The sequence below is a fragment of the Gracilinanus agilis genome, chromosome 2 (assembly GCF_016433145.1).
Source record: "Gracilinanus agilis isolate LMUSP501 chromosome 2, AgileGrace, whole genome shotgun sequence".
Classification (NCBI taxonomy): Eukaryota; Metazoa; Chordata; class Mammalia; order Didelphimorphia; family Didelphidae; genus Gracilinanus; species Gracilinanus agilis.
In genome coordinates, this window is record NC_058131.1 from 458372329 (window position 1) to 458389902 (window position 17574).

The window sequence follows — 17574 nt, forward strand, 5'->3', positions numbered from 1 at the left end:
GATGATGCAATGTTCTCTTTTTCTAGCAGACAGAAAGCTTTCTAATCCGAGAAATTAATTCTTTCTTTTCTTGTTGAAGTATGATCCAAAGGCCAGTTGCTTACCCCTACCTATCCAGGTAATTCCTAAGTCTGGATTCTAACTCCTATTTCCATTATACTTTCATGGGGAATGATTTCAACAGGAGTGAAGAAGGAAGAAGTCTAGTTAAATATCCCAGAAATTTATTGAATGTTCCACTTGAATACACTGAATGTAGAAAGATTGAGATTGTTTGCTTTTGGTGCTCCTGGTAAATTTCAAAGAGGCACTAAATGGGAGGGGGCTGACAAATTGGAAGCAGAGATGGAAAACCTCAGCCCTGATTGTGTGGCTGATCTCAGATTGTGAGGTTTTAGTCTCTAGTGAAATTAGGCCACTCCCTTTAAAAGAGCTCAATGTGTGAAGGTAGCCAGCATTTGGGAGAGCATTTCACATGCTGACCTATTGAAACATTTAAATACTTTGAAATACAAAATATTTAGCTTTGAAGTTTTCAGCACTGGAAAACTTCCAAGTCTAGGGTGTCTAAGCCAGGAAGGGCTGGTCTGCATTTCTCCATCCAGTTGGACTCTTTTCCCCAAAAAGTTAATCTTCAGCTTTGGCTTCCATTTCTTCAGCATCATCATCTCCATCCACCTCAGCATTTTCTCTCTCAAGCCTCTCCAGTTGTCTTGCAAGCTCAGTTTCATCTGTGTCTGTAACTACCTTGGGCTGTGGACAGAGAGAGGAGCAACATATTACACAAGATTTAAGAGGCAAGTAAGCAACTGACCCACTTAGTTTTCTCTAATACATTTTAAAGTCTAATGTAAAATTCTTCCAAATGTCAACTTCTATAATAATTTCCCTGAAAAGTACTTGACAATTTCAAAATGTTTATTATCAGCAGTTATAAATGGGAAAAAAATTTGAGTAGTTTCCAGATTTTTTTTTAAAAGAAAAACCCTGTCACTAAGCATTTTAATGGTAGAACTCCTAAGTGTAACAACTTATGATGTTTGTATTCATGAGAATAACTGCTCTAAGATACATCTAAAAAATCCCACCAAAATATGGATAAAAGTCTGAGTTTCAAAATGAGACCCAGAGCAAAAATCATAGAATTCTGAAGCTTTTAAACAAGAGGGACCTTAGAGATTATATTAATCTAATTCCTTTATTTTAAGGTTAATAAATAATTTTTTTTAGTTAAAAATAAGATAACTTGTACATGAAAACCAAAGGAAGAAAAAAACAAAGTCTTAGATATCAAACTTTGGAAATACTTACTAATTCTTCCCTCAATTGGGCTACTTCTTCCTCAAAAACAAAACCCTCTATTAAGATCTATAAGCCCAAGAAATAAGTAGTTTTTTACTACCAGTTCCTTTTACTAATACAAAGTACTGGTTCAAATGCTTCTATTTGACCTTAATTTTAAAAAATCTTGCTAAGTCAGGTACATGTTAATTCTACAAATAAGAATAGCTGAAAATCCATAAGACAATTTCCCACCAATTAAGTTAACAGCATAATGGCATATAAATAACCAAAGCACTAATTAGGAACCTTAAACCACTCCCACCTCCATTTGAACATTGAAGACACCCCTTTTTTCTTCAATCTTTTCTTTGATGACAGACATAGCCTGATTGAGAACAGAGAGGCCTTCTGTTCTCTCTAGAGTTGTAGTAGTCATAACATATCTAGGAGGTGCTATTAGGTTAATCTACAAAAAAATGGAAGACAATAATTTCAACAATTATGAATACAACAAAGGCAGAACTCTCCTCAAAGTGTAACAAATATTATATTAAGCAGATTTTAAATTTCTAAGTTTGTTATTTTAAAATAGCATTTAGTTTAGACCTCAGTGACCAATGTCTCTTTCCACACAATTCTACCTTTAAATAATTGCCTTATTTTAACCCTACAAAAAATTATGTCAGTCATATATTCATATGCTGTACAAAATATGCATGAATTTAAAAATAAACTGTTTTCTTGTGAAGTAAGACAAAGCAAGACCAGATATTTTATGTATGTTGGGCATCACTTACCTTGATGGGCATGTTTTCTGTGGAACAATTCAAACCTGCTCTCAGAGCTTCTTTTACAGCATCAATACCCTCATAACCATAACAAGCCACTTCAATATCTAAGACATAGATAACAGTGAATTAATATGAACAGAATGTCCAGAGATTTTAAGGTTTGTATCTGATATAACAGGTTACCTGCATATCATCCTTGCAAATATTTAATTTACCTCAACTATATAAATGGAAGTCAAACAATTTTTTTCACCTTTAAAAGAGTTTATGCCCTTTCATCCTTATAAATCTAGAAATTTAATAATTATTAATTAATTAGGAAACAAAATTAAACTTTAAGTTTGGAGATCTAATTGCTTCATTGATGTAATATACAGTATAAATTTGTAAAAATGACAGCAGTAGGATAGTAAATTCTAAGTACTCCTTCTTGGTTAAGTTCAAAATACAGCTATGTTTGCAAATATTTATCCATTATACATTATTATATGGGGCAGTTAGTGGTGTGGATATAGTGCTGGTCCTGGTGTCAGGAAGACAAAAGTTCAAATCTGACTTGAGATACTTAGTAGCTGTGTGATCCTGGGCAAGCCACTTTAACTTTTTTTGCCTTGATTTCCTCCTCTGTAGAATGGGGATAATAATAGCACTCACCTTGCAGGGATGTTGTAATCAAATGAAATAGTAACTGAGTAGTGCTTAACAGTGCCCGGCAGAGTATGCTCTATATACATTAGCTTTTTATTTACTCTATTTGTTTGTCTAGCAAGATAATTATAACAGCTTTCTTAATGGGAAAAAAAAAAAGACAAACCCACAACTTTTAATATTTACCAGCTCGAATTTTGACAGCTTGTGGTGTCAGGCGTCTATTTATGTTATCAATGAGCACTCGCCTCTCATCTTCATTCAAATCCAGGCCATCCAGGATTGAAGGGTCTCTGAAGTAAAATTTAAAACCAATATGCTAATATTGCCAATGATTGTGATATTACATATAAATTGTTAGAAAACAAAATTTCTAGAGGTCTGAGGAAGATAGGCAATTTTATTAGTTTTCCAATTCTTCCAAGATTTCATTATATTCACTATTCTTATACTGCCTGGCATAGGAATTTGTACTTTGTAAATTTGTTATACTGAATTAATTATGTAATTACACCACTTGTAAAAGCATTATTACTGTTAATATTAGATCTGAACATATTCACATCACAGATCTTTACAATGACAATATCAAGTTATGGCAGTTTCTGTGACTAACACACATCCTTTGAAAACTTATTTCTAACTCCACACAAACTTTTGTATGTCTCCTGTTCCTCAAAAACTACCACCTTCTTTTCCTCTTCCTTGGACTACTACAAAACTCCCACGGCTTTATATCGTCATATATAAAAACAAGTGTACAGACTGTCAAGGGGGCTGGAAATAAATTTAACATATTTCCTTTTTCTATTTAGTCTTCTAGTGAGAACTTCATATGCAACTGCCAGGGTAGGGGGTTCTGGTTTTACTTTCTTCCATTTTCACTTTTTAAAAGTTGTTGGGCTTTTTTTGGGAGGTGGGGTGCTACAAAGTATCTACTGAGGAGCAGGAACTGGAAAAGAGAATACATAAAATGAGGTCAGCAGATGTTTGCTTATAGCTGAGGCTTCAGCTATCTGAGGTAAATTTTAGAACTTAGCCCCTGAGGATATTGGGGCCCTACTGTGTATTCATTCATCTACTTAACTAAAGGGAGGTAGTAATGATAAGACAATAAAAAAACACTAAGACTCATACTGAAGGTATCTAATGATCTGGTAAAAGTATGAACACAGTTTTAAAAAAGAAGTATAAAAATAAGCACACTGAAATAAAATATGAAAATTCTTTAACTTAGAAAGTTCTCCCATGTTTGATTCTGTCATAGCTACACGAAAGGAAGACCAAGGTCTTCTGTATGCCTTGTCTAAAATTAATCTTGGAAAATTACAGGTCAAAACCTGGCATTAAGGGACAAATCACTGTCCTATCTTTGGAGAGGCACAGCAAACGGAATTTAACAATCAGCTGAGTATCTCAGGAAATCCTTGAAGAGGAAAAACATAACCAGCACAGAACTCTTCAGGAAGAGTCAGATCAGTCTCAATTGTGGATACTCTGCTCCTTATAAAGATTAGAGCTTGCTTGCTCTAAGGGGCAAATAGATAAGTTGGCTGTGACTTCCATTTACGTTGATTTGTAAGAAAATGGAATATTGAATAATTTTTTTGCCAATGAATTAATTATTTAACAATAAATTTTTGACCAAATCAAAGCAACTCAAGATAAATAGTCCAAATGAATTGTGGATGTAATTAAGACAATTTGAGATCTTTCCTCAAATCCTTTAAAGCAATCTCAGCCTTTTAAAACCAAGATTTCTTTTTCTTTCTTTCTTTTTTTTTTTTGGTCCAGGCCTATTATTCCATTAGTATTTATAGTGTGGAGAAGCTTTGTACTTATAGTATAGGAGACAAAGTTAGCTCCAAAAGAAGGAAAATCTGGGCTTCACATTTTAACTCTAAAAAATAATTATGTGAGCAAATCCCTTAACTTTTCAGTGCTCTATGCAACTTCCTAAGATAAACTAGTCATAAACTAGTCACTGATTTGTATTGATGGAAATAACAATATTTTTCTATATTATTAAAACTATTAAATGTTAGTTAACAGTTGTATTCCAACTCTGCATCCACCTTCTACTAAAGATGTAATTTCTTAAAAAGATTTCTTACGAGACTGCATGTTTAAATGCATCATAGGCACCATATCCTGGTCTCTTGTATTTGTCATCAAAGACCCAGGCAGTTCTCTGGAACAGGCTTTCCAGCTGCTCATCTTTACTGTACTCTAACACCTCAGCAACATGGCGTAGAATGCTATAAACCTAGAATCAAAAAGGCAGGTTTAACAATTTGAAAAATGTGCACTTCTGTTAGTATTAATTTGTTTTTTAGACTATATTTTTTCCTGGTGATCTTGCTCCACGTTCTTCACTCCCTTAATTTATAAATGAAACTCAATTAAAACTACCAGAATGGATGGGGGAAAAAAAAAAAAATATATATATATATATATCCCCACTCAAGATAACTATCACTACCCCCTCCACTACAATTTCAAAAGAAGCGAGTAAATAAAAGTCTAGTTTTCTTGGGGGCAGTGGGGAAGAAAGGAAAGGAGGGTCTTGGACCTGTGATCTCATTAAAGTAGATCAGATGCTGAGGGTATATTGACTTTGAAAACCACATTATCTATGTTTTAGTGTATTTTTATTAATTTTGCAATTACATTTTAATCTGATGTGTCAATAAAAGGGAGCTTTTACCAAATACCTCTGGTATTCAAGAAACATCATCTACCATGGATGTAATGTTTGGGGTTTGTTTTTTTTTTTAATGTAGAATTCAACATTGTTCTAGTTCACTTGGCTACATAACAATTAGAAGAACTTTGCTTAAGAAAACTATTTCCACATCCTTAAAGTAAATAATAAAAGGAATAGTACCTAGAACATTTATTCTATCCATAAGAAAATGAACTTGAATGGTTACTACATTTACTATATTTATTGTAGGAGAGAGCTCAACTCTTCACAGTTTTAGGTTAATAGAATTTAGGAATGGAAGGAATATTATACACTATATAGTTCATCTCCCTCACAAATTAAAGAAGCCAAATCATTTGCCCAGGATCACCAAGGTACTGTTAAGAAAATAGCAATTCTTCTACCACTAATTTATTGGTATTTTGATCCTAGAGAGAACAGAACACAAAGGAGAAAATTACAAAGAAAAAGAACCAATTAACAAGTACAAAAGACAAGTCCAGGGGGATGGAACAGTGAAAACATGGGTAGAGAATTTGAATGAGAGCTGTCAAATGATAAAAACTAAAATTTAGAGATGATGAAGCATGCATCAATGGAAGAGGACAAGACTTTAAGGATCCACAAAGGTATTCCTCAACATAGATTGTATTACATCTCCATTTTTTAGCAGTTTCATGAGTTGTTCTAATGAATCCAGGGTCATTTGCATACCATCCTAAGGTCTGACTAGAACTTTGGTGAGGTACAGAATGAATAATAATAACTGGCATTTATTTGGCACTGCATAGTTTACAAAGCACTTACATACTAAGTAGTAGAACCAGGAACCAAACTCAGGTCTTCTGACTTGAAGTCAATGCTTTTATCTACCCCAAGGCTTATGTTGGCCCATGATAAACATGCAGGGACACTTCCAGAAAAGATTAAAGGGAGAAAAAACCAGAAAAGCAAATAATAACAACAAACCAGTTTACAGATCTTGCTGTGCTTTCAAGCTCAGAGATCTTGTAAGCTGTTACTCAAGACCTACTCCTCCTTAAAACAAAAAGCAAGATGTATCTGTGATCCTCATCCCCAAAGAAAAAAGCCAAGAGGTACCAAAGCATGGCTCAAAATATAGATAGGGGCTACCTAATTAATCACAAAGCAAATTAGGAAAAATTACATGCAGTTAAATTGGCCAAAATGTATCTTAGAACAAGAACAATAACCACATTATAGAATCGTTAGGTTAAATCATCTCTAAGGACTCCTAGTACTAACTCCCTATAACTCCAAGAGGATAGTTTGATATTTTAAAGTCAGCAGTAGAGCTAGAGATATCAGTAAGAGCCACCAGTCTGTCTTCTAATATTCTTAATTTTATCCTTGATTTGTATTATTTTAAAATACAGCCTGTGCCATCAATTATGTATGTTCCCTTCAGTTATGGGAATGGAATTTGGCTGTGAAAGATACAGATTTAAATAGTTTTCTTCTAATATTAAACTTACAGTTTTGGATTTGGTGAATTTGTCTTCACATTTGATTGCTTCTTCTGGAGAAACTCTTCTTTTTGACAAATCAATATAGCCTGATATAAGGAAATTAAGAAAAATTAGAATTTTTATGTTCTTGAAATCATAACTTTCACTTTCAAGATAAATATTCAGAATTTGGAATCAGAGAACTTAGTTCAATTTCTAGCATATTTGCATCTTCAATGGATTTAAATACACTTCTATAAGCATGGGTTTTCTGATCTATAAAAAGGAGGTTGGATACCATAAATCCAATGATCCTAAAGATCCACTGTAAATTCAGGTCTCTATCAACATTACTTTCAAAACAAAATGTGTGACTTTACATTTGTTCCATTCATGTTTCAGTTTGCTATTTTCAGAACATTATTAACTACTAGCTTGGTTGTGGAACTGGGCATTGGAAGGACTGCAGCTTACGAATTATTATGAAGTGGTATAGTTTTCAGCATCCCTTGATTCAGAAGCAAATTTGAAATTTGTGTTATGCTCAAAATATTCCATAATATATCAATAACGGACACAAGTGTTAAAGCAGAATTGACTATACTCTGCCTAGAATTCAAGGTCCTTAAACCTTTTTTAATACTATTTCCTACCTGTGCTTTTTATAATCTAGCCAAATCATTGTCCCCAAATTTGCCCTCAGCTTTGTTCTTGTGCCTTTTCTCAAGTTGGAATGCCCTCTCTTCACTCAATTCACATGTTATTTTTAAATTTAATTTATTCTTTAAGGCCAATGCAAATGCCACCTTCTCCATAGAATATATTCTTTGACCCAATCCTTTTCAGTAACGATCTCTCTGTTTTGCTTTTCTTTTCATGTATTATCTTTGTATATGCCTAATGCCTATCCAACATTAAATTCCTTTGGTCAGAAATCTTATGGATTTTCCTGTCACTTAAAATGTTCTGCATAAAGCAGGTACTTATGTTTTTGTTGAACTGAAATGAAAGGAAGTAGTGTTGGTTTTGTATAACTTGTCCTTAATAAACCAATATTGACTCAGTGATTATTGCCTCTCTAAATGGGTCAAAAACTATCCTTTTAATAATCTGCATTATTATATTTTGCTCAAGTAGGTATCAAGATCATCTGTCATTTTTGGAATTAACTTTCTCTCTTTTGAAAGCTGAAACATTTGCAGAAACTGATTGTTGCGACTTAGATGAGAACTGCAGAACTACTAAGTCATAAAACTAGAGTGCAACCCAACTTGTTGTCAAGTACTTTTTCCTTACCTATCTTGAGTTTCAGCTTTTCCTAAACATTTCCTTGATGGAAACAAAGTAGAAATTGAGTAGTTCTACTTTCTCTGCTATCTTTTGAATTCTACTTTATTACCAAGCTCATATTTTAACACCCTCCTTCCCAAATTAAGAAAACAAGAAAAATGAAGCCTATATAAGCATGTAGAGTGAAGTAAAACAAACCTCACATTGGCCAGGTTCATATCTATGTGTATACACACACACCCTCAATCTGTACTGAGTCCATCACTTTTCTATTTGGAAGTGGGAATCTGCTATATGTTATTGTTAAATGATGGCTTTTTGCCATGCCCCTTTAATTAGTAATATCAAGTGAAGCATAAAATAGAGGCATGAAATTGCCAAAGATAGTTGTCATCACCAGTAAGGAAGTTCAGCAAGAATCCAAATGGAAGGGGGATTCTTGAAAGATTTTCAGATCCAACAGATGCTTCTGTTAGCCAGATGTGCCTATGATATCAAATCCCAGAGCATTGCATGCAAAAGTCATAAACTCTTTGTGCTTGGCTTAATCATCCCCATATGAAAATAACAAGTGAATTAAAAATGACTACCATCCAGACTCTAATACACAGTTGACTGAATAAATCCTAGAACTAGTCCAACTCTCTCTCCATACAAACATACATATACATACATATATAGATTTATCTTGAACAAGCAATGGAAATGAATAATGAATTAGCCCCAGAATCTGACAGGAAAAAGGAAATTGACTGGATTGCATTTTGCAAGCTGAGCAATACTTTTAATGACCCCAAAACAAGGGGCCATCTTTTTAAAACGAACATTCATTTAATGATGTTTATTGGGAATCATGTTATGCTATGTTAAGAATTCAAGCTGTGAGTCATACAAAGGGAAATAAGAAAGGTTGGATATTAACAGCCCACAACATATTGCCAAAAAACAATAATTAACACACCAAAAAAATCTTTAAAGCATAGAAGTGAAAAAGGAAGTGGGCCAGTTACAGAACAAAAGGGGGATGAGAATAGATGGAGAATAAGGTGTTGTACTGGGACCTACCTAAATGGCAAAAAACCTAGAGAAAAGTACTTGGCATATTGGATACAGCTCTATGGAGAACATTAGAGTTGTATAAAATGAAGTATGTAGGGGAGCATATATGAATTAGACCACACAAGTCTTCTAGTGATGAGATAGTAGTAGCTTTTAAAGTGATGGGACAGGAATTCTTAAGTCAGGAAATCCCACTTCTGACACTAGCTCACCAATGGGTGAGTCACTTTACTTCTCTATGCCTGTTTTCTCAATGATAAATTGAAATGGAGACTACACCTGGAGTACCTACCTTAAAGAGCTATTTGGAAATAACTGCAAAGTACTCTGCAAATTTAAATTCTTATCAAAGTATAAAACACACACATAAAACAGTTGCACAATCAATCAAGATAGTGGTAGTGACCTAAGAGGGATTAGAAACAAAAAGTTGTATTCTGTCAGTTTTTGCTTTGAAACCTTAAAAAAAGAATACTGGTTAAAATAGGTCCTTTTAAACAAATCTGAAAGGTTTATAACAGAGTGCAAGTCTGATTCATTCTGTCCTCAAAAGATGTTATAGAAATTACTATCTCATTTTCCAAATTTAAAAAGGAAAAATAGCTTATTTGATTGCCATCAATATTTATTGAGTACCTGACTAGATACCCAGCATTATGGGAGGTTCTAGGAAGGAGGGATAAAAAAAAGAAATTTAAAACCAAGTTACTGTTCTCGAGAAGCTTATTTCTTTCATAAGAAGTAAAATATATTAAACAGTAATATAAAATGGTGCATATCAAGTGGTAACAATATTGTATCAACAAGCTTTCAACCTATATTCATTCATTCTTTCCTCTCTTCCCAATCTCTTAATTCCCAATTCCTTAACCAGATTAATTAAACTTCGATTGTTTCTGACTTCACTATTTCCTTCTCCACTTTATTTTACAGATGAGGAACGGAGGTAAATAGGGTTAGATAATTTGCCCAGGGTCCACCTTTGAAATCATGAAGTTACATGAGTCTTCCTGATTCCAAGCACAGTGCTCTATCAAAGAACTACCAGGCCAGTCTGACATTAGAAAATACTCATTCTATTTTATACTATTACATACGATTTTATAAGGTCAACCCCCTTATTCCTATCAACAATCATCCCTTGCCAAATTCTTTAATACTCTCATTATCTGGCTCCTCTTTGTTCCTATACAGGAAATTTAAAGTATGTTAACAGGAATAAGCTATATGTAGTCAATTGTGGTTTTATATACAATCTCTCATTTTCTGGCCTCCTTTGCTTATGGAAATGTTTTAGGTTTGTTGATTTTTTTTTTTAAGTTTACTGGGGAAAAAAGACTTAGTCACATACTTTAAAAAGAGACTGTGCTTCAAACTTACTCTTCTCTCATTGTTTATTCTTTAACTCTTTAATATGGTCTTTTCTCCTTTACTCTAGTTTCTGGCACAAAAAGTCTTTCAACTTACCAAGACCAATCTCCCCTCTATGTGAATCCCTGATGCCATTCCCATTCTCTCTAATCTACAACCTGTCCCTACAAAAAATGCTAAAGTTTCTCTCATCCTGGGAAAAAAGAAAACAAAAACAACTCACTAGGCCCTGCTATCATTTCCCACACCTCCCAAATTTTAAAAATCTATTTATTACTTTTTGTCTTAGAATTGATACTATGTATTGGTTCCAAGGCAGAAGAGAAGTAAGGGTTAGGCAAATGGAATTAAGTGTCTTGCCCAGGGTCAAACAGCTAGGAAGTGACTGAGGCCAAATTTGAACCCAGGACATTCCTGTTTTCAGACCCAGCTCTGTCTATTCACTGAGTCACCTAGCTCTTGACCAAATCTAATAGTCTTATCTAAATTTTCAGCTTTTTTGATCTCTCAGTAATATTTAACACTGATCCCTTCTTCTCTCTGGGGTTTTGTGACCCTATCCTCTCTTGGTTTTCCTTCTATCTATCTGACCATTCTTTCTCAAGTCTTTTTTGCTGGCCATAATCCTAACTATAGATATTTTGCAAGGTTCTGTCTTGGGCCCTGTTCTCTCCTCTCTCTTTCTAGGTGATCTGATCATCTCCCATAGGTTTAATTATCATCCCTATGTAGGTGACTCCCAGGACTATATATGTACCCCTTGCGTCTTTACAAGGTTCCAGTCTCCATATCAAACTTGTACCTCATATATCTTCAACTAGAAAGCCTGATATCTTAAATTCAACACATTCAAAATGGAATTCATTATCTTTCTCCTCAAATTCATAGCTTTTTTGAACGTTCCAGCCTAGTAATTACCCAGGTTCTCAATCAAGGTGATAGCTTCTACTTCATTCTTTCCCTCTCCTCACATACCTAATGAGTTGCTAAATTGTTTCTGCCTCTACAACATTTCTTTTACCAGTCTCCTCCTTTCTACTCATGATGTCACATAGTGGGGACAGCTAAGTGGTGAAATAGATAGAGCATTGGGCCTGGAGTCAAGAGGATCTGAGTTCAAGTCTGGACTCAGACATGAGCTGTATAATCCTGGGCAAGTCACTTAACTCTGTTTGCCTGACTTCTTTATATGTAAAATAACCTAGAGAAAGAAATAGCAATCATTTTAGTATCTTTGCCAAGAAAAACCCAAAATGAAGTCATGATGTTGGACACAACTAAAAACATCACCACATAGTTCAGAAGGTCCTTAATACTTCTCATCTGGATTACTGCAATAGTCTCCTAAATTGGTTGCCCTCCCCTCAGTTTCTCTTTTCTAAACCATCCTCTACGTTGCTGCCAAAATGATTTTCTAAAAGCAAGTTTCAATATGTTATTGTTCTACAAAAAAACTCTAGTGGTTCCATATTATTTCTAGGATAAAACATTCTAATTACATACATTACTCCACAAATACACTCAAGCCTTGTTATTTTTACTCCTGTGCAGGGCCTTTGCTCAGGTAGAATGTACTCCCTCCTTACTTCTCTTGCTATTTTCTACATAAAGCCTTCTCTCATTTCACTAGCTACTAGTGCTTATCTATTTTGTATATACTGCATGTGTATATGTTGTGTCCTCTTGTTTAGAATGTAAGCTACCATGCTTAATGTCTTTTAATTGCATGAATATTCACCATTACCGTATCTTTCAAATTAACTAACCAACATTTGTTGAGTACCTACCCAGCTGCAAGGCAGTAGGTACATACAAGTGAAAAAACAAGGAGCTGGTATCAGTTGAGGGGAAAGACGACAGATGAAATGAAAATCATGGAGGTGGGAATAGTGAGAAGAGAATAAGTTATGAGAATTTACAACTCAGGCCTGCCATTCTTCAATTTGAATAGCCTTCATGTTTAAATAGAAGGGGAAGATTAAAGGATTTGCTTATAAACAACCACAAAAAAACCCAATACTCTACACTTTTTACCCGAAGCAGACAAAAAAATTCATGATTCTGACAGTCAAAACAAGGATAATTTCCTAGAAGCTTATTCTTAACTTACCTTTTTCTTTGTCCACTCTAATGACAACCACACATTCATTTCTGCCAATTCGGATGAGTTTATTAATGGAGCGGATACGTCTTCTAGACAGCTCACTAAGAAGAATCATGCCTTCAATATTGTTGTATTCCAATAGACTGACATAAGCTCCCATTTCGGCAATGGACCGTACATTCACCATTACCACATCTTCTACTTCAGGAAATTTGTGCTGGTAGAATCTACAACTTAGTCCTGGCATTCTGCAATTTGAATTAAAGAACCAACTTAGTGCGCAGATGGAAGAAAATATAAAGTTTATAGGAAAAAGATGAAAAGATGACAAAATTTCAGTATCTTAAGACCAAAAAGGAAAAGGTGTTTCATATCTTATTTTCCAACTTTAACCATTATCTAAATAGCACTGTTAATAAATTTTATTTCTAGTTTTGCTAAGGATTTTTGTGGAACATGGATGCATCTTTGCCATCAGAAGATACTGTAAAAAATAATTAATGCCTATAAAACACTGAGAACTAAAGATGAAAGGTACTGCATAGGAATAAAGTACTATAATAATAATAATTCTACTTTAAGCAATATCAAACGATGGTTAGGGCAGCATCATTGTCATAAACAGGTTCCAGTCTTCCAAGGTAGCAAAACCAGAAGCATATTTCCTTCAGAGCAGATAAGATTAAAATTTAATAATATATTCATTGTAATGGTGTTCTTTATTTAAAAGGGGGGGGGGGGGGGGGAATCCAACCAAAAGCCAAATCTATCACTGCAGTCTTGTTTTCTTTGAAAACTGTTACTATGTATATTAAGAGGGGAAAGAGTTGACACTACCATAAGCAAAGAAATAATTTCAAACCCATAGAGGGGCTATTTTAACTAAATAGATTGTTACTACAATTGTAATTTTTTCATTAGATTTCTCTTAAGGACTAACACATACCAAAGGTATCTTTGCCCAGCTTGCAATACTAGGAGTGAAAACCACTCAGTGCAGTAAAAAATCTCTTCGGTATTATTTACAAAATCCTAGCTGCCCTTTTATTTGTTCCAATTCTTATGGCTTTATTATTTTTCCATTCTATTTCTTGTTCCTGAGAATTAGCATTAAATATTTCCAAAGTTTCAAGATCCACTTGTGAAATAGTTGAACGACTATTTTTCTTTCCTGGTCCTATTTTCCATATTATTCACTGGGAACACTTGTAGGATACAGAACTTTTGTGTTCTTAGTTCACAATATTCTACTCATAAGAGCCAGGAAGGTTTCATTTTGCACCTTACTCAGCAAAGGGGTTGGGGAAAGGTAAGAAGAGGGGTTGGGGAGGCAGCCACTGTGCTGGTGATAAATGGCAGGTAAGTATGTGGGGAGTGGGGGGAAAAATTTATCCCCTCCTCTCTACTCATACTTAACATCACCTTAATAGTTGAGACTTCTTAACTTCTTGCCTAAAGTCTCTCCTTTTAACTACCCCTCACACACTTTTTTTTTTTCCATCTTTTACTAGAGTTGGGCTTATGATACAAACCCGGGTCATCTTAAGTGTCTTCATTCATTACCATATGCTTTCCTTCTTAAAACCAGCACTTCCTTCAAGATGGAACTGAACCAGTAACCTAAGGATTCTCAAAACTCTGATTCTATAGTGTTCACTACAAGGTGAGCTCCAAAAGAGCATACTGGTAGGATAAATTTCAGCTAAGAGCTTTAATTCTGGCTAACATCCATTCTAGAATGTCAACAATCCTTAAATACACAGATTTTTGCTCCCCTCTTAATTGTATAGTAATAATAAAAGTCCTACCAAATAAAGAGAGAACTAGAGACATCTCGAACTGGGTACAGCACATTTTTTACTCCGAGGGTTTGACTTCTTTAAAAAAAATCTTTGTTTTTACCATAAACAAATTTTTCCAATATAGAATTCAATTTGGGACTTAAAAAAAACCCCATAACATTAATCTGAGCCTGGTTTTTGTTGTGATTTCTTTCTTTTGGTTGAAAGGTCTGTTCACTGATGTGAAGAAATCTTTATTTAGGAGGTAAAACTTTTTCCATGTTTTCATATGCCTTCAGACCCTGATCTGGCAAAATAAAAACGTACTTTAGTACTTAAAAAGTATGAATAAATGATTATTTTCTACTTTACAACCTACCTGAAAGCACCACATGAATCTCTTATTTCATCACAATCCAATGACTGTGGGAACTCTCTCTACAATACAGAATGCAAGGAATATATGACTTCAAAGTCCTAGGGAGCTGTTTGAGGAACAAGGTTAAGTGACTTGTCCAGAGATCATAGTGTCAAGTGTCAGAGAGTAACCAAACTGAAATCTTCCTGACACAATTAGCAGTCTATCCCCTTCACCACATTGCTTCTGCTTATAAAATAACATGCCATTTCATTACAGATAAAAGTTTGCTATCTTACCAAATTATACATAAATACTTCTGCACATTAAACAATTTAACAAATTATTTTGAATTGGGCAACTATTGGTATTCAATGACAAGTTGGTTATCTTGTTCAAGTTCTGCTATTATGGAATCAATCTTAGGAAAGTTGCTTAGCCAGATTTTTTCTCTGAAAAATAGGGTTAATATCACTTCATAGAATCAAATGAGGGATTAAATGTGAAGATGCTTTATAAACTATGAGCATTCTACATGACATTACTATTAGTATGAGTTAAGCAAAAAAAAATTTCCCAAGTGGCTGAAAATGGAGAAATTCAAAGGAGAAAAAAATCTTAAACACAGAACAAAGCAGTATTTCTTATACTACAACTACTAATTCAAAACTTAAGCTTTTACTTTATATTCAGAGATAAATGGTCCATCTCCAACAAGTTTATGTCTTATCACAGAAGACAGCAGAAATAAGAGAAAAGGGGGGAAGAGGAAGAAGGGAGTAAAAGATAAATTTACATATGTGTGTGCGTGCATGTGTGTGTAGACACATACATATAAGGTATGAGATAGGGACTGGACTTGAGATTTTACTGATACTGGGGAATTCTGCACTTTTTCTGCAACTAAAATCTCAGAGAGTTTCTTAGAACATCAAGAGACTAAGTAGTTTGCCCAGGCAGTCAATATGTGTTAAGAGGAGAGACTTGAATCTAGGTTTCTTGGATCACAGGCCAATTCTCTACCTATTGTGCTATACCGCACACAAAATAAATTGCAAGTAATTTCCAGAAGGGGAAAATCTGGAAGAAATCAAGATATGCCTCACTTAGAAGGTAGGTTCTCAAGAAAAAAAAGGTTGGAAAAAAATGTAAAGACCACAAAATGGAAGCCCTATGTAATAGTAAAATTTAATTGTTGCATTTAAATACAAAATTGAAAATATTAAATTCTATTATTCCAAAATCATATTACAGGCAACTTTATGTCAACCTGACCCTAATCCTAACAAAACTTATTACTTCTATGAAGACCTTAGGCAAAGTCACTTTGCCTCACAGGGCCTGTTTCTACATTGGTAAAAGGAGATGGACATGGCATCCCTGAGGTACTTTTCTGATTTGAGACTCCTGATCCTAATGAAAGAGTGACTTATTCCTTAACCACTTTTGCTTTAGGGTTAACTCCAGCAGTTAAGGCATAGAACAGATTTGCAGTATGGCATTTTAGACATAGGAAACTTGGTCATTAATGTCTCGGTCACACATTCACGCTCTCAGAAACTGTTTCTCTACAGCCCCTCCGTACTTTCAAGATGTTGGACCGCTCAGTCCCCGATTCTTCCAGCAGCATGGAGGCCTCTGCCTGGCTGCAAGACCCATGGTCTGGCGTGGTCTTCGGGGCGGGCGGAAGAAGGAAGGGCCCAGGGAAGTGGGAGGTGGTGGCCCTGGCGCACAAAGCCCGGAAGCCTGGCTGGGAGTCTGGGTCACCAATAGGTGGGGGGTGTCACAGAGCTCTCCAGAATCAGCGGCCACACCCCCCGCAGGGCCTCGCCCGGCAGCCCACGAGGCGGTGGCGGCGGAGTCAGAACCGTCCATCTCCCGGGCCCGCCCGCCGGGCCGCCTCACCACGGGCGCCTCTCCCTTCTACTCTTTTCATAGGCGGCCTTCGCCAAAGCAAGAGAACACCGCGGCTGCCGGTGCGAAGCGGTGACGGCTACTTCCCGCTCGAGGAAGAGCCAGACTAGAGAGAGTGGCGGGAGGTGGCCCGCCCGGGGCTTCCACCCGCTTGCCTTTCCTCGCCCAAGGAGAATGAGGGGAAACTGAAAGGAGGAAGGAGTCACCTTAAGTATTTATGTGTGGGTCCCCCACCGGGTCCCCGCGCTGTTCTCTACCTTACGGGAGATGCCCAGACCTCGGGCCGACTAGAGCCTACAGCCGCCGCTGCCGCCGCTTCTCCTCAGCGTGCGTTGGGTCTGGCCTTTCCGCGCCTGCGCAGCTACCCCTCACCTTTTACGCAGGCGTTTAGTCTGCGAGACCTGTTTTTTTTTTTTTCTTTCTCTCTCTAACCATAGAGTCTTGGTCTTCCTAGAAGGGGGAGGGCGGGGACAGGGAGTGAACGAGAGCGTTAACCATTGAGAAAGAGGAAAATACACACTTCCTCGCTCTCACTTATTTTCCACCAAGAAAACCTCTCAGAATAGGTGTCAAAATATGACTCCTCTTGGATCAATGAACTAGCACCAAAACCTTCCCGACAGTAAGGTGGCGCTGTGGGGAAGAGTCGAAGCGGAAGTGGATGTCTTCCTTCTCCCTTTCCCTTTTTCTCAACTCGAGTCCAGCCTAATGCATTTGTCACGGTGAGGGGGAAAGGAGGAAGAGTGGCGAGGAAGAGAGATAGAGGGAAAGAGGGCTATGGCAGGCATGTGCTCCTCT

General features: G+C 36.0%; 1 protein-coding gene across 3 annotated transcripts; it reads right to left on the reverse strand.

Moving 5' to 3' along the window:
- Positions 1-202: 202 nt before the first annotated feature.
- EIF2S1 (eukaryotic translation initiation factor 2 subunit alpha) lies at positions 203-17186 on the reverse strand. Of its 3 annotated transcripts, none has more exons than XM_044664821.1 (8): positions 16983-17186; positions 12730-12971; positions 6927-7006; positions 4838-4989; positions 2910-3016; positions 2082-2179; positions 1607-1750; positions 203-753 (listed from the first exon to the last, which is right to left on the reverse strand). In XM_044664821.1, the coding sequence occupies exons 2-8, from the start codon at positions 12968-12970 to the stop codon at positions 628-630; spliced, it is 948 nt and encodes a 315-aa protein (XP_044520756.1). In that variant the 5' UTR covers position 12971; positions 16983-17186; the 3' UTR covers positions 203-627. The 3 variants fall into 3 exon arrangements, with proteins under 3 accessions (XP_044520756.1, XP_044520757.1, XP_044520758.1); XM_044664822.1 differs by having other exon boundaries at positions 17034-17089; XM_044664823.1 differs by lacking the exon at positions 16983-17186 and adding an exon at positions 14532-14550.
- Positions 17187-17574: the final 388 nt, after the last annotated feature.